Source organism: Ixodes scapularis, unplaced genomic scaffold, assembly GCF_016920785.2.
Source record: "Ixodes scapularis isolate PalLabHiFi unplaced genomic scaffold, ASM1692078v2 PGA_scaffold12__126_contigs__length_90152505, whole genome shotgun sequence".
Classification (NCBI taxonomy): Eukaryota; Metazoa; Arthropoda; class Arachnida; order Ixodida; family Ixodidae; genus Ixodes; species Ixodes scapularis.
This window is the reverse complement of record NW_024609838.1, coordinates 81927636-81954717: the sequence shown is the minus strand read 5'-3', so window position 1 is coordinate 81954717 and position 27082 is coordinate 81927636. Positions and strand designations below refer to the sequence as shown.

At 45.4% G+C, this 27082-nt stretch overlaps 1 protein-coding gene across 1 annotated transcript in view; it reads left to right on the top strand.

Annotated features, from left to right (window-relative positions):
• The window catches only part of LOC115319949 (putative glucose-6-phosphate 1-epimerase), a 56281-nt gene extending 41081 nt beyond the window's left edge, over nt 1–15200 (top strand). The window contains exons 10-11 of the mRNA XM_029980021.4: nt 10289–10380; nt 15016–15200. Coding sequence (XP_029835881.3) covers nt 10289–10380; nt 15016–15179 — 256 coding nt within the window. The 3' untranslated portion in view covers nt 15180–15200. The remainder of the gene's footprint in view (nt 1–10288; nt 10381–15015) is intronic.
• Nucleotides 15201–27082: the final 11882 nt, after the last annotated feature.

Sequence of the window (27082 nt, the reverse complement as noted above, 5' to 3'; positions counted from 1 at the left end):
GATACCTGCGACGGCTTCCGCTTCGCTCCATTCGTCCGTACAAACCATGATTGTATTCTGTGCTTCCAGCAGCCTCACGACCGTCTTCTCGTCCAATCCTCTCGGCAGGGAGCTCTGGACCGCTTCCCCGATCAGGCTCCTGTACCGCTTCAGGTCCACCGCGACCCGATGAGGTTTGATAATAATCTTGTGCTTGTAAACTCTGAGATTGGGCAACCTCAGAGTTTTCCTCGACTTGAAATTCTCCGCCGTTGTTCCTCCGGCTTCATCTCGAACCTGTTTCTCGAGGCCTTCCCTACCGGAAAATCCGGTACAACTCTTCACTATCCGGATTATGGAACCGGAAATTTGTTTCTGGAAACCCGAAATCCAGATTGCAGACAAAGGAATATTTTCTGAAAAACTAAATTCTATATAGAATCCGGATAGAATCCAGATAGATTTCCGGTTCCATAATCCGGATAGCGAAAAGTTATACCGGATTTTTCGGTAGGGTTGTGTCTCCCTCTTGCTCTTTTTCTTCTGCATCAGTACTTGCACCCAGCCGTTGCCGGGTCCTCCCTCCTGGTCCCCCAAGGTGGCATCCTTGATTCCATCATCCCGGAGTGGCCGCTGCGCCGGGTTGATAAATCCATGCGCCACCTTGTCTGGGTTATAGCCGATCACTCGACCGGTACCTGGAGTTTCTTGGGTCCTTGTATCCATCCTCCAGCCTTCAGCCCCCACCAGGACGGCGACCGCCACGCGATAGGCCTAGCTAGGGTGCCTTCATGTGCGCTCTGCTTAGGGTGGTGGCATCTCGCCATTTTGTCACACACGTTTATTTTTATTTTTTGTTCAGAAGCGCGTGAAAGAGCGTGTTCCTGCACGCGCTTGTGGCGCTGACTTTGGTATGGCGACATTTTGTTTTCGTCGATTTCTTTGTATTTTTCCTGTGAGCGCGTGCTGTCGGCATGTGGTACTACAAAGGGTGGCATCATCCTTAACAGAAGGACATTGAGGCACCCTAGGCCTAGCTAGGCGGCCGCTCCGAGAAGCTCGGTGCGGCGCGCCCTGCGGCGCGAAGCCTAACGAGTGTTAACAGGCCCTCCGTGGGCCAGAATCGTGACAATGTCCTTGAAATGAGAAAGATTCGGCTCACCGGCATGAAAGTGGTATCGAGCGAAACCGGAACGTTAGCTCCGTTTTCTCCAACACTTTTCACCGCACAGAAAAGGAATTTTCCAAGAAAAAGGACGATTTTCTGCGGAGCCCATAGAACATGCGTCCGCTCTCAGCACGTGCGTGCACGCGCCTCCGCAGTGCTTTGTGTTCCGCAAAGGACGGTGAGGCTTTACCAGTACTACATCCAGAGTTTGGTGCAACTCAACTATACTTCGTTTCGGCTTCGGTGCGAGCGCAGCCGAAGCTTCAAGCGCGCGCATGGAGCCCGTAACGGTGCCCACTCTGCACGAGCCCACGCGCGAGTCAGGACTCAGGAATGCACAGAACATTGAACTCGCGTTAGCTTTGACTTCGCTGCTAGGCACGGGAACAGGGCGGGAATAGGGCGGGCCCATTGACACTAATAAAACATGTTTATCAAACTTGTTTTTGTGTACATCCCAGTATACAAAGGATTTACTTCTAATAATAAAGTGACAAATTTGAGAAAAATATTTGACGTGAAAATAAAAAGTACCTTTGAAGTAACTGTACCTGTACCTAGGTACATTTTTAAGCGAGTAGCTAGATACGCACCTAGGTACATTTTTGTATGAGTAACTGTAACTGTATCTTAGGTACATTTTTGAAGTAAGTTTTACAACCCTGGTCAAAAGACACATTTCGTATAATGCGGACAGCCTTTTTTTGAAGAATATGTAATTTATTTAGGTTGGACTGGCTTGTAGTGCTCCACACCAAGCTACAGTAATTTAAAATAGGTTCAAAAAGAGCTTTATATATGAGCAATTTTAAACGACAAGGCAGTATATTTTTAAACTGGTACAATTTTCCCAACACTTTTGAAAGTTTTTTAGCTATATTGATAATATGATCATTCCAAGACAGGTGGTTGTTAAAATAAACTCCAAGCGTTTTCACATTTTGAACGAGTTCAGTTTGAGAGAGGCCAAAAACAATATTAAAATTGGAACTAACATTTCTATTCTTAGGTCTGAAAAGGACCGCCTTGCTTTTGCTCATATTAATTTCTAACGAGTTTACTACACTCCATTCATATAGCTTCTGTAGTGTGGTGTTAGTTTCATATACCAGTTCCTGTATTTCAGTGCCTGAAAAAAATAAGCTAGTATCATCAGCATAAATGATGAAAGAGGGGGTTCTACTGATGTTAACAATATCATTTATATACAAGTTAAATAAAAGAGGACCCAAGATGCTACCTTGTGGTACTCCTGATCTGATAGGTTGAACGGTAGAACTTTGACCATTTATTACAACACATTGCCGCCGAAAATTAAGATATGATTTTATAATATCAAGTGTTACACCATGGACTTCATAGCATTCGAGTTTTTTTTATGAGAGTAATATGATCGATACGATCAAACGCTTTAGAATAATCTATAAAAATACCCAAAATTAATTTTTTTTTCTTCGAAAGACTTCAAAATTAGCTCCTTCTGTTGTAACAATGCCAATTCCATTGATCGGCCTTTGCGAAAACCGAACTGAGAGTCTGTAATTATTGCAAATTTTTTACAGAAACTTGTTAATCTATTATGAATGATTTTTTCAAGGCATTTAGAAAACACAGGTAATATTGATATAGGTCTGTAATTTGAAAATTCGTTTTTGTTTCCACCTTTAAACAAAACAATAACTTTTGCAATCTGCATTTTTGTAGGAAATACACCACTATACAATGAGGCATTCACAATATGTGTTAAAACTGGTGCCAAGACATCTAATACATACTTAATTGGTTTGATCTGGAAATCATCTATATCAGAGGAGTTACTGTTTTTAAATGATAACATTGTGGAAAATACTTCTTGTTCGTCTGTTGGAAAGAAAAAGGCATTGTGTTGATTTCTAGGTTTCATAAAGGCCATTGATAACGGACTATGTATGCTACTTACAAGATTTATTAGATACGTATTAAAAGCTTCTGCGAGAGCTTTTCCTTGTAATGTTACACCTTCTTTAGTTACTTCTTGTAGAGCTGACTCAAAGGGGCTATGTTTTAACACTTGGTTTAGCTGTTTCCATACAAGATCTGTTCTCTTCATGCATGTCTCATTAAATAAATTATGAAAATATGTTTGTTTAGACTGGCGAAGAACCTTATTCACTGTATTTCTGCATTTTTTGAAAAGAGCAAGATCTTCTGGAGTTCTTGTTTTAAGAAACGTACTATACAGTTTATTTTTTTTTATTAATCAATTTTAGGCATTTTCTAGTTACCCATGGCTTGCGGTTCTTTTTAGCTTGTTTCAATTGCCTATAAGGAAAAGAGTTTTCATTTATCTTCTTAAAAATAGCTAAAAATTCATTATACGCTTCATCCGCAGATGTAGCGGAAAAAACCGGGTCCCAATTTGTATTTGAAATAGTTTCACGAAATTTTTCTAAAGTGGCGGAATTTATGCTTCGGATCCTAATAGTCCTTCTGTTTTCATTCTCACTTTCAATTTTCTGGTACGTTATATTATTTATCAACATGAATATGGGTAGATGATCACTTAAACTATATTCCAGAACGCCAGCACTAACCGAGCTTACTTCTTGATTAGTCATAAAAACATCAAGCAATGTGGACGATGAGGATGTGACACGAGTGGGAGAATTTATAAAATTACAAAAGTTATTTGATGTAAGTAGAATAAGAAAGTCGTCTTTGACACGCGATTCTTCGAGTATGTTTATATTTAGGTCTCCACCAAGAAAAAGTTTACATCTCTCCTCATTTGCGAAACAAAGAAGTTCTTCTAAAAAGTTAAAAAAGATTGAAACATTTCCACCTGGTGGACGATAAAAAACCGAGTAAATGCAGTTTTTTCTTCTAACACAGAGTATCTCATAGTCGCGAGTCATGATGGTGTAATCCGGAACAACAGCGCGTGGCCGAACCGTTTTGACATGAGCCGGTAACCGTTATTTTTTTTACGGTTCAGTTCCGGTTCGGGTTCATCGCGATAACAATATAACGGTTCGGGTTCGGGTTCAGTTCCAGAAAAAATACCGGTTCGGTTCCTGTTTTCGGTTCGGTTCGGTTCCGGTTCGACACCCTGCTATATTAAAAACTAAAAAAAAAAAAACTACTATCAAACTGCACCTTGTGGATGTTCCCGAATTTCGTTTCGTCAAACTTCCCATAAAAGCTGCGCCGCTCCGCGGATGTACGGCGCCGCAGGCCGTCAAACTTGGCCAAACCGGATGGATGGATGGATGGTAATGGCTATAACCTTTGTAACGGGCGGCAGCTTGCGCCACCTAGAATAACATTTCGTCATTTCCTCTTTTTTTTTAATTTGCATAAATTTTGTTCTACCGCAACCCTCCTCCCCCCCCCCCCATTGGATTTCCCTTCTCTCCCGCGGGAGAGGTGACTTTGAAGGGGAGGTGAATCACTTTTTCGCCTCTGCTGACCAGACATCGGCCATTTCGAACGGTCGGTTGACACCACCAAGTGGCGAAGCTCACAACAACGTCAGCCTCCATGTAGCCTTGCCCGTGAATCAACACATGACGTCACGAACATGCCGGAGGCTCCGGATCTCCCGAAACGCATCGCGTTCTCCGATGGTTGCTCTTCGAACGCTCACTCGAATCAACCGTTTGGAACGAAAAAAAAAAAGCCATCCGTCCAAAATACAGGCCTGCGGTTGTCAGCAGAGTTTGTTGATCGTGTTTAACTAATATCTGAACGTGAGAGGTATAATTCAATTTTCAATTCAGTATCTCTTTAAAGGGACTATGCAACAACATTAGGAAGGAATGTTTCTCATTTCCACAAGCGTATTGGCACTCCCGCTGCGCCGCTGACCAAGAAGCTTCCTTTTCGCCGTGTAATTTCAAGGTTAAAAGCGGACGTTTTCTTCGGTCTCTCTTTCGCAAAACTCGATGACGAAGTCCTGGGTATCGATGTTGGAGTTGTCAAAAATGCGGTTCCTAGGATTTCGCCACCAAGCTTCCGAGGAGAAAGAGAAGTGCCTGAGGTCGAGCATGTAAACTTTTTTGTTCCGTCGATTCGGCAGCCTTTTTGACAGCCTATTACCAGCTGTGACCTTCAAATACCAAGCATAAGAAGCTTCTAAACTACTGGCCACATCTGAGCAGTAGCCAGTGGGAAGTCACTCGTAAGGGTGGTCTTTTCCAGACTCCAACCAAGATGCCTGGATCCACGTCCAAAGTTCAACAAAGCGTCACCACCAACATCACGAAACAAGTATCAACAGATCACATCACTCCTGGACAACACAGCATGCCGAACGACTCAGCACAGGATGTTCATGACACCGCGTCAGACTTCTGGACGTCCGAGTCAGTAGCGAACTCATCCCAGACCAGGGTAGAAAACATGGAAGAGAGCAACACCAACAACGAAGAGCGGAACAAGGCACGATCACGCAAGCGCTCACACAAAGCACAGTTCGACCCTGCTTCGTGTTAAGGAACAGTTCGCAAACAGCCGAACGTCCGTGAAGGACTGACAGTAATCTTCGTCGCTACGAAGCCTGACCAAAACCTAGCAACTTTAAGCAGCTCGAGGCTTTCAAACGCCCTAGAAAAGCTTTGCCCAGAATGTTTCCTTCAGATCCACCCCAACGATCGCGTCAACGCCGTTACCGTTGATGCTCCCAACGCACAAACAACGAGGACGCTGCTGAGATGTCCCGAACTTTGTGGTGTCTCTGTCGGGGCCTAGCAATCCCTCGAAAGTCCCACATCGACTGATGTCATCAAAAATGTTGATGCCGAACTATCAGACCCTGAAATTCTAGAAAACCGGCGATCGGATGGACGCCTATAGCCAGAGTACGTCGTCTTGGGGTGACAGGTGTCGTAAAGCTAACATTCAACAGTTCACCTCTGCCAAGTTTTGTGCTGCTAGGACGAGTGCGACACCAAGTGACGGAATTCAAGCCCCGTCCAATTTAGTGTCGCCACTGTGGTGTTTTGGGATACTTCGCAGTCTCATGCACCCACGCTTCCGCATGCACGCGTTGTGCAAATCAACAGTGATTAAGTGCGTCAACTGTAGAGAAGCACATAAGGCTACATCTCCGGCCTGTTCACAATGGAGAGTAGAGCAGAATGTCGTCACGTACGCGAAGTGAAATGCCGTTGACTGCCGCTCTGCCAAAATTGTTGTAAAGCAGACTTCGGGAGCAATGCAAGAACACATTCACAATGTGTTCACCAACAGCCCCTCCAAGGAAAGTGGAGAAGCCTCAGTGCAAGACACACGCGCCCCAGCCCTTGACGATAAGAGATTAAGCTATACCGCAGCACTCAAGACCCATCCTCAAAAAATGATCAAAAGACCACCTACAACTCTGCAACCGCGTCCAGTAAGCCAGAACCCGGTGTCACCATTCCCATTGGCACCAAAAAGTCGACGTGCAACGGCGCTTCTGTCAAAGTATCTGAACTCTCAACTGGTGTTAATAAAATTGAACAAACCTCAACGGCTGATTCTTCACAAAGATCACCGCGGTAAGCTCCGGAAAAACCTCCGGCGAGCTGGATCAAATTAATCAGAACGGCAGCAGAAATGGCATGCGCTTATCTCGATCGCATTGATGCCTCGTGGGCATAGAGCCTATGCGGCTTCCTACAGGCAGTGCTCCCATTCCTGAATATAGCTTAATGCTACAACCCAACATCCACCCGAAGAAAAGCACTCGAAGCATTGCGTGCCCTACAGTGCTTCAATGGAATACCATCGGCATACGGGTACGCCTCTCATGTCCGCGCCTGCATTTACAAACCAACCGATGCGCGTCCTTGTCCTTAAGAAGCTCGTATAAACTACAAAAAGTTCAGAGTTTCGCCATACGTTATTTATCAGGGCCTATTGCCAGTTACTTAAAACACAAAAAAAAAACAAGAAAAAAAAACGAAGTGCCGAAAGCCGCGATACTTGTCCGAAGAGAACTGGATCAACATCAAATAGATTAGACAGACTTTTGTGACGATGCTGCTGAGTTTACCGCTGTAACCATCCGTAAAGGGGACTGCGACACCACTGCTTTTGAGTCGAAACGATCGTCTGCTAAAGATGCCGGCTCTCGGCAACGGACGCTCGTTCGTTGGCGGTGGTTGGCATCGCGACCGCTTGCGCCATCTCTTGTCTCCCGTGCGAAGCGGCGCCGTGTTGTTTGAATACCGGTGGCTTCGCTGCGTTTCCAACGGAGCTATAAGCCTTTTTCTTTCTTTACTTTTTCCGGGGGTAAGTTCGCTCTTTGCAAATTTTACGAAAAAAAAATGCACCATCTGTGGGCAACGCTGCACAAAATCGTAGCGCGATAGGTTAAAGGGGCCCTGTAAGGACTTCTTACTGGTTTTTAATTTGCACCAAACCTGAGCGCACTGGCGTAGTAGCGTAATGAAACTTTCCTTTTCTCGAATTTCGCTTTTTACAGTTACAGGCAAACTAAAATTACAAAAACAAGCAAAAAATAGCCTCCTTCATGACGTTTTTGGTTGCTTGAGTGGCCGTGAACTAGACGAGGGGTAGTGGGCTCATCGAGCGCTCACGGCTGCCGCACTCCGTGTCGACGGCGCGAGAGGGCGCCACTAAAGCATGTTCTGGATAGGCTGTATGCAGCGGGCGGTCAGAGCGGCTGTCATTGCATTCGCTGCGCAATTAAACACTAATTCGGCATGACTCTTCATTGGCCACAAGCGACAGCAAGCACGGGGTAAAAGATCAGTTCAGAATGGGAGCCACTTTGCGCTGCCATACCGCGAAACGGCCAAACCGCAAGACAAAGCTTCTCGTCGAAAGCCTTCGGAACGCTCGGAGTCGGTCAGATCCTCCTGTCGACACGACCGCAGCGCCGCCGCGTACATCCGGGGCCTTTCCGTGCCGGCGCCTCATCCCACTACCCCTTTCTAGTATGCGCCGCCTTTTCCACCGCTTGGTGGCGGGTATGTCGACGAGTCATTTTTTGTTTCCGTACTTTATAAACTGCATTCGTTTCTTTTCTGATCTAAAATACTGAACAAAAACCACTTTTATAAATAATTGAAACGGTTCGCGACACTTGTATTTTGAATTTCGACTAAAAAGAAGTTTTAGCGGCTCTGACCAGTAGTAAGCCCAGAACCTAAGACGTTACATTTTGCGCTCTTTCGGTACCGCGGGTCGCCCTCGTCAGTGGAGGAGGTTTCCGCGTCGTCCGGTTAAAATATGACGCACTGATATTTAAATTTTAATTACTCTCTCCGTGCCCGCTGGCTTGCCCGAACCCCAAGAGACGCGGAAACCGCAAAAAAAGTTAGACGCTTAAATATGATTGTAGGGTCCTTTTAAGAAACCGAATTTTGAGGTCGATTTAAAGAGCCTGGCAGCTCCTTTGAATCACCCACTAGATTCATATAATTATTTTCAGTAGGGTAATGAGTACAAGACACTCAGAAATATAATGAAGATAGAGTATCGAATGCTCTCGAACAAAGGTATTTGCAAGATACTTCAAAATGTATTTGAAATATAGTATCTTGAGTAGAGTATTTGAGATAGGCAAAAGTCTGATTTTATCTGTGGTTCTGGTGAGGGGGTTAAGGCTGTTCGTTTTTCCTCTATATTTTTATGCGGCTGCCATTGCGTGAAAAAAAAAAAATTAACGCGTGCTTTATAACCTATGAATGTAAATTAATAATTCTAAGTGGTATTTACTCAAAAGTCAAAAAATTGTTGCACAGCACTTTTAAGCCGTTGCTGAGACAAGACACCAATGAAAGCCTTCCTTTTACCAGTAGCCTACTAGCATGACAGCTGAAATATATTCGCGACTCCAACGGCGTGCATCAAATCCTGTTTGAATTCTCAAATGAAACCTACCTTCTTCTCCCCGTTCCTCTGGTGCATAATTTCGCCGCCAGGTCGCGCAACGATTCGCTGCACACTCAGAAAGACGCTATCGCCCAGCTTCTCTCCTTCACGTCTTTTCCACTAATTTAAATAACTTGATAACTGGAGTTCTATACACTTTTTTCGTTTAGCCTCGTACCCAGCCACGTTGTCCCCATATCCGGTATGCGTTCCGAAAAACAAGCAAGAAATTTCAACCCGGAAAAAGAAAAGAAAAAATATAGGAAGGGTATAACAAGAAGGAATGACGGCTGCAATTAAAATGTTAACATGTTCTACTGGCGAGGCGAGAGGAAGGCGATGTTTTCACGCATACCGGAAGTTCCAGGATTGAAGATGGCGGCGCCCACCTTGAAGAGGTGTATAGAGCCTAGATTTAAGAGAGAGAGGAACTCGGACCATGGAAAGCGCTTGCAATTTAATGGCGAACGCCATCTGTCCCGATTGGTCGCAAGTTCATGTGCGCTGCGTTGTCGCGTAGCTCGTGTTGTAAACGCGACCCATAATTCAACCCCGATTGAGTAGTTGGAAAAACTCTGAAATCTAGGCACACTGTGGAGTTGCGAACAGGGTCGGGGTTGGCTGCAATACCCAGAGGATTATACTGGGATAGGAAATATGCTTGCGCGGAGAATTACTGTCGAAGCTTAGTCACACGCAGAGAAGAAACAGGGAGCAGCGCCTGCCGACATTCGCAACTCCAGAAGAGGCGACGTAACCCAGCGGAAAAGGCGTAAAGGAGACATACGTGGAGCGACCGCATATACATACGTGCAGCTAAAACTAACGCGGCCTGGCGGCCGAGGTGCTAACCAGAGAAGATTTAGTGCAAGCCGTTGGAGTTGCAAATAGCATGCGCTTCGGCGCCCGGGCAAAACTTGCAGTTTCTTTCGATGTGTATGTTTGTTTGTTTTTTGTTTTAGCCGCGTTGTGACACTTTTTTTTTTTTTTTTGGTCCAAATAGCTAAGGCCTTATTCGCATGGTGCAATATTTCTCGCGATTTCGCAGTTAGGACGCCGCCTGTGCGGTAAAAGATCCGTAGTGGTTGCTGCGGGGCTCAAAGCCGCAGCTCCGAAATCGCATGAAATTCACACCATGTGAATCACGCTTAACACGGCGCAATTATCATGTCTACGAGCAGGACGTGTTTTATTCCTTTTATATTTCGTGTGAGTGAGATGTGGCGCGAATTATCTCCGGATACCCGTGTAACTTTATGCGTCGCCTCCGATTTGCAGCATCTACAAGGAGACCCAGAACCGTCACACGCTCTCTGGTGTCAGCGGAAACAGAACTCTTCTTATCGAAAAGAAAAATTTGCCTGACACAGGTAAGTGATTTTCTACCTTTTTTTATTTATTATTTGTTTACTATCGTTCGCGATGGTTCACTGGCTTGAATTATCTAGCTCGTTGCTGCTGCACGTGCCATAGCTCGGGTCATGTTTTGGGGGTATCCATATGCCATATTTTCACGTCGTCGATCCCCAGCTTGCCTTCCTCTCACCGTAACTTGGCAAAGCAGTGAAAGCTACGGCCTATGGACACTTGTCGTGTACTGTCGTCCCCAACCACCTTGTAGGCATATCCGGTATGGGCGATGAAAAAATAATAAAACTTTTCAACACGTAAATAGTATTAAAAAAATCTAACGGGGAAGCAAAACGAGAATGGATGACGGTTACACTTATATCAACCATGATGAATTAACCTGAGAAAGAGCAAAACGTAGAAGGGACGAAAAAAAAATAAGAAAGGACAGAACGACATTTGAGACGTTGTCCTTTCTTTTTTCTCTCCCTTCTACTTTTTGATGTGTCTTCTCTACCCCAGTCTTAAAATTCACCAGCTCGCCTGCACCCTTACAATATTTTCTACGCATCTATCCTAGATGTATTCCAGGGATGGGCAGTATTTCAAATACTTTGTGTATTTTGCATTTGTATTTAATTACAAATTGGGTAATGTATTTGACGTGTGTATTTAAATACTGAAACGTGGGTATTTCAAATACAATTGTAATTGAATACAATTTTGTGGGCGAAAATACATCCCTCAAATTTACTGTCACTGTCTAGAGCAGAAAGAAAACTATGTTTTGCACCGAATAAAGTGTTTCTCAATCAAGCACAAGCGTTTAGTGACTTTGTGATTACGGTGCTAGTCCTGGGAAAGAATAGTGACGAAAAAGACGTTCACATGCAGACTGGTTAAATGAGTGCCTGTGACAACTTGTGATGCTTTCCAGCCTGATTTCCATCCATGTTTTTGCCTGGAACATCCTAATTGAGCGGGTCGTCCAGATTTTCGTAACTGCTGCGAGTTGCAACAATAAAAAATTCTCTTGCTAGTTCTGCGCGTATTGGTCGTCTCGGTTCTTTGTCGGTCTATACCAAAATGTAATCGACAAAAAAAAGCTGCTTAAAGCTTTTTCCCCCCTGTAACGTCCAAGCTGATTACATTTTCTGTGATTATATTTCTATTACGTATACTAGAGCCTCGTACACTATCTCCCGAGTGTGCGATGCAAAATTCAAATGAGACACCCAGAAACCCGTTGCAGGTGCCCTGAAGTCGCTGACGCAAATTTTGAGGAATGTTTTGGAAAAGTATTTGGAGGAGACCAAATACATTTGGTTGTATTTGTATCTTGTACTTAAGTGTTTTTTTGGCAATGTAATTAGATTTGTAATTAAATACATTTTTGACGAGGTATTTTGTATTTGTATTTCGATACATATTTGCATGTATTTTGCCCATCCCTGGTGTATTCTATTGGCGCGGCGACAACAAAACGATGTTTTCGTCCATCCTGGAGGTGACGATATTTCAAAGTGGCGGCGCCCTTGTACGGGGGCGAAGCACGTAACAGCTCTTACCAAAGATAAAGGGAGGACAGCGTAACCCAAGCAGTTGGAGAAGAGGGGAAGGAGGAACTCTCCTCTTACCCGCTTTTGGGTGTACCAGTCTTCGCTTTTCTCCGAAGGCTCGCGAGCCGCATGCGGCTCTTCACGTGTTAAAGTGCGTCTCGCTGCTCCCACTCCCCCCCCCCCCCCCCCCCCCCCCCCCCACCACCCACCCTCCCGGTCACACGAGCACTTCCCCTGAAAGAGGAATGGAGTGCGTTTTAAATCGAAAGACTGCTTGCGGTTTGGTAGTCTTCTGCTATTGTTACCTTACGTACAGTTGGACTGCTTTTAACTTGGATAGATTGAAAGTAGTTCGAGTTTTGTTTATAGTTCGAGTTTCGTCTATTCTCTCGGTCTTAAGGCCCGTTCACACTCTTGCGACTAAGTACGACCGAGAGAGACCAGACCGGTTCTTAAGCCTTTTGCGACTTCTTAGGACCGGATGCGATGCAGCGGAGTGGGTCCTAAGAAGTCGCAAGAGGCTTAAAAACCGGTCTGGTCTCTCTCTGTCTAACTCGGTCGCAAGAGTGTGAACGGGCCTTTACTCGGTTGCATATGTGTGAACGGCGCTTATCTCCTGGTTAGCTCAGTTGGTAGAGTGCTCCAGTGGAAATGGAGAGGTCCCCGATTCGAAACCAGGACCAGGCGGATTTTTCCGGTCGCGCACCGGTCACCTAGTTGTGTTTGGAGATTTGTGTTAGTCCTTAAATTTGTTCCCCTTCTACAGGGATTATTAAGGCCCGTTCACACTCTTCCGACCGAGTAAGACGGAGAGAGACCAGACCGGCTTTTAAGCCTCTTGCGATGTCTTGGGACCAGATGCGCTGCAGCGAAGCTGGTCCTAAGACGTCGCAAGATGCTTAAAAATCGATCTGGTCTCTCTCCGTCTTACTCGCCTTATTGTCATGATGTCACCAATGAATCAAAAAATAAAGCAAAGACTTTTTTTTAAGAGCTGACGTCCAATTAAGTCTAATATTCTCAAAACAAGAAATGACCTTGTGGGCGCCTGTAGCATGTATTCCAATGAAAAAGAAAATCTCGTCAAAAAGAAAGAAATCGATATCCTTTTTTTTTTTTCTTGATGACCAGCGTTTCTTATTTACATGAATTCCACGTGCGTCCACAATTTCAGCTCTTGTTGTGACGATATTAGGCTTAAGTACACATCGGCTCAGAGAGAACTTAGTCGCTCTTTCTCCAAATAGCATCTCTTTTATTTTTTTTTTGTTACTTTCGCGTTTTATTTTAACCGCTAGCATCACAATCTCATGGCGTTTAAACTTCCTGCGACGCAGTTTATTTACACGGGACGAAAACACGGTTTTATTTTCTCAATGATACATCTTACAAAAGACAGTGTGCAGGCACTGGCTGTTTTCCTTGAATGTTGCCATCTTAGTTTTCACATTGGTCCTACCAAAGCTGTGTGCAGACATGTTGGAAGATACTTGGAACATGCGTGAAGCGCGTCCGAAGATAATTCTGTCATCATGTCTGCAGCGAGCACCATGTATTTTGTATGGTGTATGCGGAGAGCAAGTCGTCTGCTTCTTGCGGAAGATGTGCGGCGACGTCAGAAGGACGTCGAGCTCTGATTGGCTGATTGAAGGAGAGTGGGTAGACCTCAAAGCAAGCTGCCTTGATGTCTGCCCCCTATCATTCATTCAGAACCAATCAGAGGTCGGCGCTCTGACATCACCACCATAGAGTTATCACAATAAACGCTAGAGGCTCAGCTGGCGCTAGTGTGCAGTTGCATTTTGAAGCAGACAGCGAGTAGTCAGAAATTGACTTCCGGTAATGCATTTCTATGGGAAAAAGCGAGTGCATTTTCTCTCTGCGCTCGATTATAAGAACAAATATCACGAATAATTTGTACGAACTAGGCACATTGCAACATTTCTCAGTCACGCAGACGAAATAATTGGTCAGCTACGGCGTTTTTATTTGAAATTCGTGGCATAAAAAACGGTGCTAAAACCACTTCGTACGTGTATTTATGTGCACAGTGGGACACTGTTAGCTCGAACACGGCGTCGACGCTTTCCAGCATGGGGGATATACATGCCAAACAAACGAAGGACGCGTGGAAAACCAAGAGAGACGGCAAGAACTACGCAGTAACATAAGTAACTCCTTGTGCATGCAGACGATCAAAATAAATTGAATGCCATGTAATATAGTCTGATTTGCAATCAATAAGTACTGCTTCATTCCTGCTCATGAATGTGTGCGAAGATGCTTGTTCTGGGAATTCAAATCCTCACCCATCACCCGCACTCTCCAAATCTTTGCAGGAGCCAGAGAGCAGGTGCCCGATAAAAAGTGCCCGACATAGGAAATAATAAAACGACACACCTTTCGTAGTTCACGTGCTTTATTTTTTTGCGTTTGAGTATTTTTTTAACCGATCGTAAAGATGCACGACGGAGTCATTTTCATCCAATGAAAGGACGGGCAATTAGCAACATATAAGCACCACCGAAATGCTAGCAAACCTTGAACACACTCTACATCCCTTTCGATCGTTAGTTAGCTTAGAATCGTCGCTCGTTTTTACATACCTTCATTGCAACAGAAGTTTGGTCCTGAAATAGAGCGAAGTTTAACATCGTTCAGTGGTAAAGAAAAATGTTCTCACAATACCAATAAAGGTACATACTATCCGGTACAACCGAAATGACAAAAGTTATTGATGTTATTTTCCGGCGAAGAGACAAAATTCACGCGCGTTTTCCCATAGGAATACACAGGGAGGCTGGAAATCTAGACTGCATGCTGTCTGCTTAATTTGCAACCGGAAGTCCCATAGACACTAGCGCCAGCTGAGCCTCTAGCGTTTATTGTAATAACTCTATGATCACCACAACCCCTGCAAAAGAAGCAGACGATCTTGCGGTCCGCATTAGTAGTGTGACCCCGGCTTTAGGTCTTTTTTTTTTTTTTTTTTTTTTTTTAAATTATGGTCGCTGTATCTCTTGCTCTGCTTCGTAAACTCGTAACGTCAAATGGTGCATTCTAACTTAGCGGTTCTGCGCCTTTTTCTTCGATCAGTGGTTTGGAACCCGTGGTCCAAAATGGCCGCCGAGCTGCCCGACTTCGGCTCGCGAGAGTTCCTCAACATGGTCTGCGTGGAGCCGGGACTCGTGGCAAAACCGATTCGACTGGAACCGGGGTGCCGCTTCGACGCGTCATGCACCTTCCGGATCGTGGAATAAATCGGGTGCAGCGCGGTGGAAGCTAGCTCCTTCACAACTCGCGACCCCGCAGGGGACACCCGTGAAAGCAGGTGTTTGGAGAGTGGCGTCTCCACGGACCCCGAGCCATGCGGGTTCGCCCGCCCACGTATGGCTGTGCGTGGCTTTCCCGTGTCCGGAGAAAAGGGCATCCTGGTGGTTGAGCCGAGCCCGGGGTAGGTTTGGACCCTTCGGGGCCCCCCGGGCGAGGCAATACACCACTTCGGCCCCTGCTTCTCGTAGACGGGAGTCCTGGTAAGGCCCGGCCAGGATGATTCAGTCTAGTCGCCACTTCTACTATCCCCTCTCTGCTTTCACCCTTGTCTTCTCCTCCTTTTCACTCTTCTCATTTCTCTTCTTTCCTTTTCAACTCCTTTGGCGGCAAGGGCTAACCTTGGGTGGCGACAGACACCTTGTCCAGAACCACTCTTGGTTATAGAGACTGGGCAGCACTAATAGCGTAACGTCTTCAGCCAAGCCATTCTTGTTATGGAGCGTTACCTATTCCCTTGTTGGGCTCGGTGGTGGGCGGTGCACCACAGTTTCCGAAAACCCTCCCCCTTCATATGGGTTCTCAAGCTAAAAAACCTTTTGATCGGGCCCCGAAAAGGGTCCGCACCGAAGCACTGCAGATAGAAAAACCAACATACACATTTTCAAAGTTCCCCAAGTTTCTTGTCATGCACTCTGAGGATGAAAAACCGCTTGGCAAGTTGTCCCCTTTCCTCATTTCAAAAGTTCTTGAAGGAGTGATTGGGAATAACTACAATGCAAAAAAGATGGCATCTGGTGATCTCCTATAGTGGAGATACACAATAAGCAACAAAGTGATTCACTATTAGCACTAAACTGTGTGACTGATTACAAAGTCACTGTCACACCTCATAGAACACTTAATACAATTCAAGGGGTGATCTCAGAAGACGACCTGCTCGAGTGTACAGAAACCGAAGTATAGTTGAAGGCCTTTCTGCACAAGGGGTAATCGCTGCTCGGCGTATTACCCTTCGCCGCGATGGTGTTGAACGCAAGATGAAACACATCATCCTCACACTTGAGTCAACTACACTTCCTGAAGTTGTGAAGGCAGGGTATCTCCAGTGCCGCGTCCGCCCCTATGTGCCAAACCCTCAGCGGTGTTTTAAATGCCAACGGTTTGGCCATGGGTCACGGAACTGTCGAGGAAGTGACACTTGTGCCAAGTGTTCTAGCAAGGAGCACGTTGCTGATGTGTGCGAGAATGAGCCCCACTGTGCTAACTGTAGCGGTAAGGACCCAGCGTACTCCCGATCCTGCCCATTATGGAAACAGGAAAAAGAAATCCTCACCTTGAAGGTTACCGAAAATATTTCATACGCTGATGCAAAGAAGCGTTTCGCCTTTGTATCCAAAGGCTCTTATGCCGAGGCCGTACGCAGGGGACCGGTACGGCCAATGGTTTCGACGGGAACGCAGACGTCTACGGACAGTCTACGCCTCCCGTCGAGGTCTCCGTCCTCGGGAGCGGTGCCAGTGACACCGCTTTCGAACCGTAAGGTGGATGCTGCCTCTTCTGCATCCACCTCAGGGCAGGGGCTGACCCCCCCTGCTCCACCTGGCCCTTTGGCCCCTAAGGGCCGAGGCCTACCCCCTCGCACCTCTGCTCCCCAGAGGAAGCCCGGTGAGACGTCGAAGCAGTTGGCCCCTAAGGGTCAACTGACGACACCACCAGAAGAGCCCATGGAAGAGTGTGGGCTCAGATCCGACGACGAGGCTATCCTCTCGGGATCGGAGTCCTCCCTCGCTGCTCCCAGTACCTCTAGTGGGAAGCAGAATGACTGCGCGAAAAAGAAAAACGCTCCGCGCATAAAAATTGATTTTAAACCCTAATAACCTTTTGTTACCCATTTTTGCAGTTTATAAGTTAAAGTTTATTTTAATTTTGGCACTGCTATGACTAAACAATTAGGTATCATGTAGTGGAACTGTCGCGGCCTTCTTCGTAATATTGATGACGTTAATTTTTTTTCTCGATGAGCTTCGTCCTGTGGCACTCTGTTTGCAGGAAACCCATCTGACCGACAAACACACACAGGTCTTACGCCGGCACCAGGTTTTTAGGAAGGATCGCCTTTCTCGTAGCCCTTCTGGAGGTGTCGCAGTTGTAGTGCAGAGCGGGGTTGTGTGTGCTCAGGTTCCTCTACAAACACCGCTCGAGGCAGTAGCAGTTCGCGTTCTCCCTGACCTACTCGTCACCCTCGTCTCTCTCTACCTGCCACCCAACGTTCCACTGCAGCTCCACGAGCTACAAGGACTCATAGATCAGCTGCCTGAGCCTTTTTTAATTCTAGGTGATATTTTAACGCCCACCACCCTCTGTGGGGTACTGTTCGTCAGGACTCCAGTGGTGGAGTTTTAGAACGACTTTTATTATCCTCCGGGCTCTGTCTTCTTAATAAAAAGGAGCCAACGTTTTTTAGTGCTGCTCATAACACCTTTACATCAATAGACCTATCCGTATCATCATCAGCTTTACTTCCATGCTTTTCATGGAAGGTTTTAGATAATCCATTTGGCAGCGATCATTTCCCCATAATTTTAGAAAGTTCAATACCCCTTCCTTCGCTTTCGACCCGCCTTCCAAAGTGGAAATTAGAGAAGGCTGACTGGGCTCTTTTTGGTTTAAATGCCGTACTGGATCCATCGCTTTTTCGCAGTATGTCCCCCGAGGAGGCGACGGTGTTTGTCACTGAATGTCTAATTAATGCTGCTGCATCTTCTATTCCGCAAACATCCGGCGTCCTACCCCGGAGATGCAAACCCTGGTGGAATGAGGACTGCACAGTCACTCGCAGGAAACAGAACAAGGCATGGGGTATATTTCGCCGTTATGCCACTGCTTTGAACCTGATTGAATTTTAAAAAATGTAGGGCCAAGGCACGTTGGACACGGAAACAGGCAAAGAGGACATCATGGGAAAAATATATATCTTCTCTAAATAGCTTTGTCCCAGCTAAAGAAGTTTGGGATCGCCTGCGGAAAGTTCGAGGAGATTACCAATCTTTCCCAACTCCTCTGTTTTCTTCCCCCTCTGTATCGCTGAAAGATCAAGCAAATGTTCTTGGGGAGCATTTCCATCTTATTAGTAGCTCCTCTAATTTTAGCGAAAAATTCAAGAAGTTCCAGTCGACTGTTGAAAAGCAGCCCATCTCGATGTCGGAGGGTGGTTCATTTTTTTACAATAGACCATTCACAATGTGTGAACTCAAAGTCGCTCTTGGTGCAAAGAAGCAGTCTGCACCAGGGCCAGACAGACTCCACTATGAAATGTTGAGGAAACTGTCCCCTGAATCTACTAACCGTCTGTTAACTTTCTTTAATCATCTATGGCAAGCTGCTGCCTTTCCTCGTTGCTGGAAACATGCCCACATAATCCCTTTTTTGAAACCTGGGAAAGACCCTTCAATTCCTACGAGCTATCGTCCCATCGCACTCACAAGTTGCTTAGGGAAGACTTATGAGCGGCTTGTGAATCGTCGTCTTGTCCATTTCTTAGATGCTGAGAATTTTTTTAATGTAAACCAGTGCGGCTTTCGGGAGGGACGAGCGACCACCGATCATTTGGTTCGCCTAGAGACCGCTATACAGGAAGCATTTGTACACCGGCAGCATTGTGTCTCGGTGTTTTTTGATTTACACAAAGCATATGATACCACATGGAGGTATGGAATACTTCGTGACTTGTACAACTGTGGTGTACGGGGCCGCATGCTTCAGTGCATACAGAGCTTTCTCAGCGAAAAAACCTTTCAAGTCCGATTGGGCTCCACACTTTCAGATGTTTTTTCTCGAGAAAATGGTGTTCCTCAAGGAGGAGTGTTGAGCGTTACCCTCTTTGCTGTAAAGATTAACAGTCTAGCTAAGGTTATGCCATCATCAGTAACTTACTCTTTATATGTGGATGATGTGCAAATCTCTGTGTCTTCCTGTAACCTCTCCAGTTGTGAACGACAATTGCAGCTTACAATCAATAGAATGTGTAAGTGGGCAGACGAAAACGGCTTCAAATTTTCTCCTGAAAAAACAGTCTGTGTTCCTTTTTCATTACACCGGGGATTGTCTCTTGATCCTTCCTTGCATCTTAATAGCATTGAGATATCAGTCCAACAAGAACACAAATTTTTGGGTGTTATTTTTGACAAGAAACTTACCTTTGTACCCCATCTGAAGAATTTTAAACGGAAATGCTTGATGTCATCAAGCATCCTAAAAGTGCTATCGCATATGTCGTGGGGTGCTGATAGGTGCTGTCTTCTATGACTGTATAACTCCTTAGTTCGATCCCGCCTCGACTATGGTGCAGTAGTATATGGGTCAGCGCGGCCATCCGCTCTTAAGATGCTTGACCCAGTACACCACCTTGGACTACGACTTTCTACAGGTGCATTTCGCACATCTCCTGTGAAGAGTTTGTATGCTGATACGCATCAAATGTCCCTTGAGAAACGGAGGCAGTACCTCAGCGTCTCTTATGCTTACAAAGTATTTTCGAATCCAAAGCATCCCTCCTACAGTGCCCTTCATGCTTGCAGAAGTTCACAGCTTTTCGAAAACAAGCCGAGCATTGTTAGACCATTAAGCCTCCGTTTGCAAAGTACTTGTCAATCCCTTAATATCCCCCTCCATGAGATTCCCTTGCTTAAAAACACTCATAGGGTTGCTCCATGGGATGTTCTGCCAATTTTCTGTGACTGGTCACTTGCAAAATACAGTAAGAGGGTCATTTCACCACAAATCCTCCGGCAGGAGTTCCTCTCCTTGCAACAAAAATATGCAGACTACCTGGAGTTTTATACAGATGGGTCCAAATCGTCGTCTTTTGTAGGGTGTGCTTTCTATTCCGCCTCCTACAGCAAAGCCACACAAGTTGACTTTAGGGCAAGCATTTTCACCGCAGAGCTTTATGCTATTTTACTAGCGGTCGAACATATACTCGACAATAGTATTATGAAAGCTGTAATTTATGTCGACTCACAAAGTGCCTTATTGGCTGTGTCCTCCCTGATGCCCACAAAGAACCGCCTTGCACAACATCTACATTGTAAGATCAATAGCGCCCTGCGACGCGGTCGGGACATTAAATTCTGCTGGGTGCCAAGCCACGTTGGGATTTTGGGCAATGAAGAGGCGGATAAATTGGCCGTGTCTGCCCAAGGCTCGTCTATAACATTCAATTGCTTACCTTACCAAGACTTGAAACCACTTCTGAGGAAATCTATTTTTCTCAAATGGCAGCTGGAATGGGATACAGAGAGCAACAACAAACTTCACATTATCAAGCCCGTTCTGGGCGTTTGGGAGAGCTCTTACAACAGGGAACGTCGTGTGGAGGTTCTTCTATGCCGTCTAAGAATAGGTCACTCCCGCGTGACACATCAGTATCTGCTTCGTGGTGAGGATGCTGCACTACGTAAACATTGTGGAGAGCTTCTGACCGTGTTGCACATTTTGTGGCATTGTTCGTCCCATCAACCACTCCGTCAATCATGTTTTCTCGAACTTTTTAGGGATCATCTCCCATTTCATCCCTCTTTTTTGCTTGGTGATAAACCTTTAGTTCCATTCAGCCGTGTCTTAGACTTTTTAAAACAAACTGGATATTTATACCATTTGTAAATATGTAGCCTCAAAGTAAACTTTTGTTATAATATGCTCGAAATACGTTAAGTTTGGCACATTATGGCCCTCGTTGCTGCTGCGCCAATAAACTCCTAATCATCATCATCATCATCATCATCACAACTCGCGACTGAGCCAGGAAATAAACTATGCTCGAGGCTGGATCAAACATTTCCCCAGTAGCACACCAGGGAAAAGCCTAACGTGGCACAAGCAATGGCCACCCCAAGGGGCCTACTTAGGCTTAATACGGTTTTGATCCAAGGCATTAATTAGTTCTATAGTGTTTCTTTGGTGCTTCTCTGGCTGTTCTCTGACTCGCCACATAATCACCAAAGTGCCAAACTTCAGCCCAAGATGCCACATGTGAACCGAAGAACCAGCAGTGAAGTCTAAATCTGGCATTTGTTTGGCAATTTAGGCCCAAAGATGTAACATGAAAACCCAACCAGAAATAAAGCCTAAATGCGCGTTCCCACTTCCAAGTCGCAACTGTAGCGCGACAGCAGATCAGTGCTCTTGCTTGACGTGTGGTGCACCTCTCGCTTCTTTCCAACCGGCACGCAGTTATTTTTTATTTTTTTTTATTTTATAGGGGTGGGGACCAAGAAAACAAAGTGCAATCATACGAAGTTAAAAAAAGTACCCAAGATAAAGCAACATAATCATCAAGTAGGGAGATTTTGTAAGTCGTATTTTGAGCACACAGTTCGAAAAGCATGAACGCTGCTCCGTTCTGTGAAACCGTATGTAAAATTTTGTGCGTTTTAGCGAATCGTAAAACTCGCACAATCGTTTAAACAATGGTGATGATTGCATTTGACCGGCAGCGCCATCTCGTAATAAACATCTGAAACGTTTCGCAGCGTGCAAACCCGTGGCTCGCGTTTCGCGGCGCACACTGTAGTAAACAAGACGGCCGTGGTAACATTTACTGGTCGGAAATTCAAGAGCTCTAAAGCTAGGTAGAGTAAAATGTGTCGAACGACTACAAAGGTAGGCGATATGTGTGTCCCCCTCCTCTTGAACTTGAACGACCGTTCACGTCGTGTGCCCTAGAAACAAATCATTTTGTTGGATGGCGGTCGCCACGGCGGCTCTTTAGCTCAGACGACAAAAATTTAATCGCACGCGTAGTTTACAGCATTCACGATAGGTTGCCGTTAAGGGTAGGCTTAGAAATGATTTGGTTAGACTTCTCAGACGAAGCAAAAAGTAGCAAAATGTGCAAATCGCTTCTACCTGTGGTAAGCATAAAGCTCGGCTGGGCCGGCAGTGTCGACCGCCATCTTACATTTTTCCCGAGTCGTCAACGGTGTTGGCTGAATGAACCTTTTTCCAGTAAGCTGCTGTGCAATAATACCACAAATTTCTTAATATGTAAAAGAAAACAAAATATAAAAACCACTCCTAAGAGATTGAACGAATTAATATATAGTAAAATGAAAACATAAAATATAAAAACAAAATAAAATAATGATATTCAAATTGAGCGGTCCAAGCAACCTCACTGCTTTATAATATTTAATGGGATGAACTAATTCAATCTGTTCTCCTAAAGTTTGAAGTCAAAGTTCCTTTACGAAATAAAAGAAAAAAACTAAATACGAGACAGTTTTGAAATATTCATCTCCAAACTTCGATTTCCACGTCGCTTATACCTCTATCTATGTATATCTGAAAGGGGACACTGCGCCCAGAACCATAAAAGTAAAAAGAAAAGTAAAAAATAATGAAAAAGGGGATTTTTCAAACACACCTACAGCTAATTTATAATACAATATCAGCTTTCAATCACAACTTGCTTTAATAATGACATAAATACTTAACAGGCAATTAAAACACTTAAAGGGATACTTTAACGAAATTTTAAATATTCCCGTCGTGTTCAAAAATAGGTTGAATATGATCTACAATATCCGTAAATGATAATCGCACGTTTGTATTTTGAGCCTGGTGGCCGTATTTTTCGTTATAAACGGCCCACCCTGGCAAGCGCTCGGAGAAGGCCCAGCGGAGACCACGTGACATCCAGCGCAATCGTGACGTAGGTCATCTCAGGACGAGCAAAACTACGGCGAGGCTGACGTCAAGATGGCCTCGTCGTTCCAGCCACCGAAGCGGCTGCTTTTGTACGAATTTTGAGTGACGGGTTAATCTTCTATAATCCTGTAGGGGGACAATAGCGACTTCTGGGACACACAAAAGGGATTCTCGGGAAGAGGGGAGTTCCTCCTATCCCTCTTCTCTCGTCGTGGCCGAAGGCGAGACACTCACCGTCACTAGCTGTCAAGGTTCCCAGACGGGCATTACAAGCAAGGCGTTAGCGACATCCACCAGGTGCTCTTTGCTAATCGTTTAATTCGTTTTAAAATTCCTTTTCCTGACTTTTTAAACAAGATATTGGTGTGTTCGATGTGATACTGATTCTTTGAACACATACAGACCATAAAATAAGCGCCGAAATTTCGTTGCAGTATCCCTTTAAGAAATACATCCATTAATATTAATATACCACTATTTCCTCCTCCAACCCTCCTAAGAGAAAGAGAGATTTTGGGGGTTTATGGCGCAATAGCTACGAGGCCACCTGCGCCTCCAACCCTCCTAAGTAAAAAAAAACAAAAACAAATCTAATAGTTGAATACAAGTAAATTCTCCACCACATATCATAGGAAAACCATTATACACTAAATAATAATTTATACGCAATATTCCTTTTTTCAGAATAAACATAATGAACTCGAGCCTCTGTTGCCGTCGTCCACCAGCTAGGAGACACGAAGCCTCCTTTGCTCTCAAGCAAACCTAGTGATAGATACCTACAAATAATTTTCTTTTTTTTAAGTCAAAGCCCGCACCTATTCTTTACAGGTCCATTCCAATAACTGTGGCTTCATAGTATCACCTGTTTTTCTAGGAAAATTGGCTTTTAAATAAAGTTTTTTTTGTCAAATTAGGCCCTATTTATATATTTTTAATTGATTTAAACCTGTTATACCATTTGGTGGTGCAGAAAGAGAGACACATTTTATTTTTATTCATTTTGGCTCTCACTTAGAAGATTGTAAAATGTGCACGTGCACACCCTCTCCCTTGCTTCCTGCTGTCTCCATTTTCGCAGGGTACCATCCCGGACGAACTGTCAGCGCCTCTCTTTCCGCGTATTTCGTCTTTTTTCATGATTCTTTTCCTGGGTATCGGAAGCTTGAGGCATAAAAAGCAATGAAAACTGATACAACGGCACGATGTCAGATGTATGTTGACGAGCGGAGTCCTGTTGAGCTGCCCTTTATTTCTAGTTCACGGAAAAACCGCCAGACGGCGCTCGTTACCCGAAAAAAGTCTGTTCCGGCGGCGACTCTAGCGGCCGGAGTGGGAGAGACGAACGAGAAGCGACTCCCCAAAATCTGCAACGACTCGCGCGCGCATGCGCAATGGCGTCGGCGATGAGTTTAAGGGGTATTCGCGTGAGGGAGAAATCTCGGGAATTTCTCCCCGGCGCCTGCGCATCACGAGACGAAAACGCGAGACTTTTGCACATCGCAAAGCCTGACGCTTTCATTGCGGGATGCGTGTGGCGTGGAGAAATCCCCGGGACTTCTCCCTCGTGCGAATACCCCTTTAGAACGAACCGTTCGCGTCGAAACGACTCGCTAAACTACCTAGAAATCGAACTTTTCCAGGTCATATGAGCTAAAAATTTTAATTATTTGGGTTAAGAAGATTTATTTGAACATATCGGTACGCGTATAAAAGGGCAACATTTTTAGGTCCTGATGGCTGCTTGTAGATGACGCATTGGTAAAGGTGAACCTAACGACGCGAGATGTGACGAGTTAAAAAGTACAGGAAAACTTCACAAAGTCGATGCGACGACGCACAGAAAGAAAAAGCGTGTCCTCACATTCAATGTGACGATGCACAGAAATCTTACTACATTGGGGGAAGAGAGCAACACGTCTGTTCAACGCCTCGGCGGCCTCCATGTATTCAGTTGGGGGTGGCGGCCATGGATACAGGGCCATACATGTATTTGTGGTGGCTCTGATCAGCAATATTAATGAATGCCCATTTCATTATAGAAGCAGCACTCCATTTCTGCACATGCATGTTTGGTTTTACACAAAAAACATGCTTTCAAAACGCTCATGACCCAAATAATAAACAAACTGCGCTGCCATCTTGGCGCCATCGAGCCTCATAGTTTCGGTACTCTGACACCAGTTCAGGTTGAGTCGCGCAAGGACCGGTGGCGCTATCTCGCAGTGCCATTTCACAGTAGCAATGTGAATCGACTTTCATGTTTTGACTCATTGCTACAGGGTGCCACTGCTAACGTATTTAGATATATCTCGGTGGACGCGAGCGATCCGGGTGGCATACAGTATATACCACTGCCTGGACCCCCAACGCGGCAAGGAAAAAAACAGAGGGGAGAAGGACACCCTAGCAATGATATACACCCTAGCAACGGCGCTCACGCCGGATTAGCTGCTCGGCAACGCGCAGCAACTTGGATTTCCGATTCAGATGCCGCATGTATCACTGGGGAGCGTGTTAAGCCAGCCCGCCGCCTGCGTTCCCACCGCTTCATGGCGACAGTCTGCGGCTGCTCATTACAGAACTATTAACCGACTTGGCCACCCTGTACACGCCGCTTTGCGGCGTCCAGCCAGCGGGATCCCGACATTTCGGTGTGGGACGTTTTGGTGTAGGGCGTTTCGGTGCACGGACTTTTCGGTGGGACTTTTCGGTGTGCGGACATTTCGGTGCACGGACTTTTCGGTGCACAGGAAATCAAAATTCCCGAGTTTTTTCTAGTTTTGTCTAAACGTAATAAGCACTATTCTAGCTAGAAATTTATTTTTAGAGCGCAGCTCTTAGGCGCCCGTTTCCGGCTTGAGCGGCGTCGCCGTCGACGTAACCGTGAGGTCACGTGACCCCCCCCCCAGGTCACGCGACGCCCCCAGGTCACGTGACCCCCCCCCCCCCCAGATCACGTGACCCCCGCGAGGGGAGGAGGTGAAAGGAGGGGAGCAGGCAGGATGAGCAGGGGGGACGAATCCGAATTTTCACTACTCCGAGAAATTATTTTAAAAGACTTATCTCTTGTCCCTCGGCCGGCTTCGAACCGGAGCCCTTTTGTTCAGGAGTAGCAGGCAGGATCACGAGGGAGGAGGAGGAGGGGTCTACCCTCCCCTCAGTACCCTACCCTCCTCCTCGTCAAGAGCTGCGCTCCTATTCGGCGTTGCAGGGAGTTGTAAACGGCTTTCATTTTTCATACTTTATAAATGTGTAGACTTGGTCATTCATTTACGATCACTTACTCATATACGACCCAAGTGACTTTGTTAGGCGCTGCACCATCCTACGGGAGGAATGGAGGCGTTGGACATTAAGTTCCCCAATTTGACGGTCTCTTTTCCAACGTACGCACTAGACGCATGACATGTCTAGGGTAATTTTCAACAACCTCAAGCTTGTTGCCGTTGGGGCCTTTCCTACACAGATTACCAATAATAAAGCCCACACCTTTACAGAAGGCATCGAGAATGCCTGTATTGACCCAACGTGGAAACATGATGTGATGCGTCTAGTGCGTACGTTGGAAAAGAGACGCGGTCAAGTTGAACATAACGTCCAACGTATCCAGTCCTCCCGCAGGATGGTGCTGCGCCTAACAAAGTCACTTAGGTCGTATATCAGTAATTGATTGTAAATGGATGACCAAGTCTACACATTTATAAAGTACGAAAAAATAAATTTCTAGCTAGAATAGTGCGTATTACGTTTAGACAAAACTTAAAAGAACTCATGATTTTGATTTCCTGTGCACCGAAATGTCCGAGCAACGAAACGTCTGTGTACCGAAATGTCCGCACACCGAAAAGTCAGTGCACCGAAACGTCCGTGCACCGAAACGTCCGTGCACCGAAAAGTCCGTGCACCGAAAAGACCGCACTGAAACGCCCTGCACCGAAACATACTACACCGAAAAGTCCTAGAGCCCCAGCCAGCAATCCAAGCCCTGCTGTCCCCCATGCACCTCTGGAAAGGGAGTCCAATACCATTTAGTTCAGCAAAGTTTCGTCGAGAACATTCATTTTTTTTTTCAGTGTTAATCGTAAGAAAGAAATGTCGTAAATACCACGAAATGCCTCGACAAAACAAGATGTTTGAGAAAAGAAAACAAAACAATACAAAAAAAAAAACGAAGCCAACA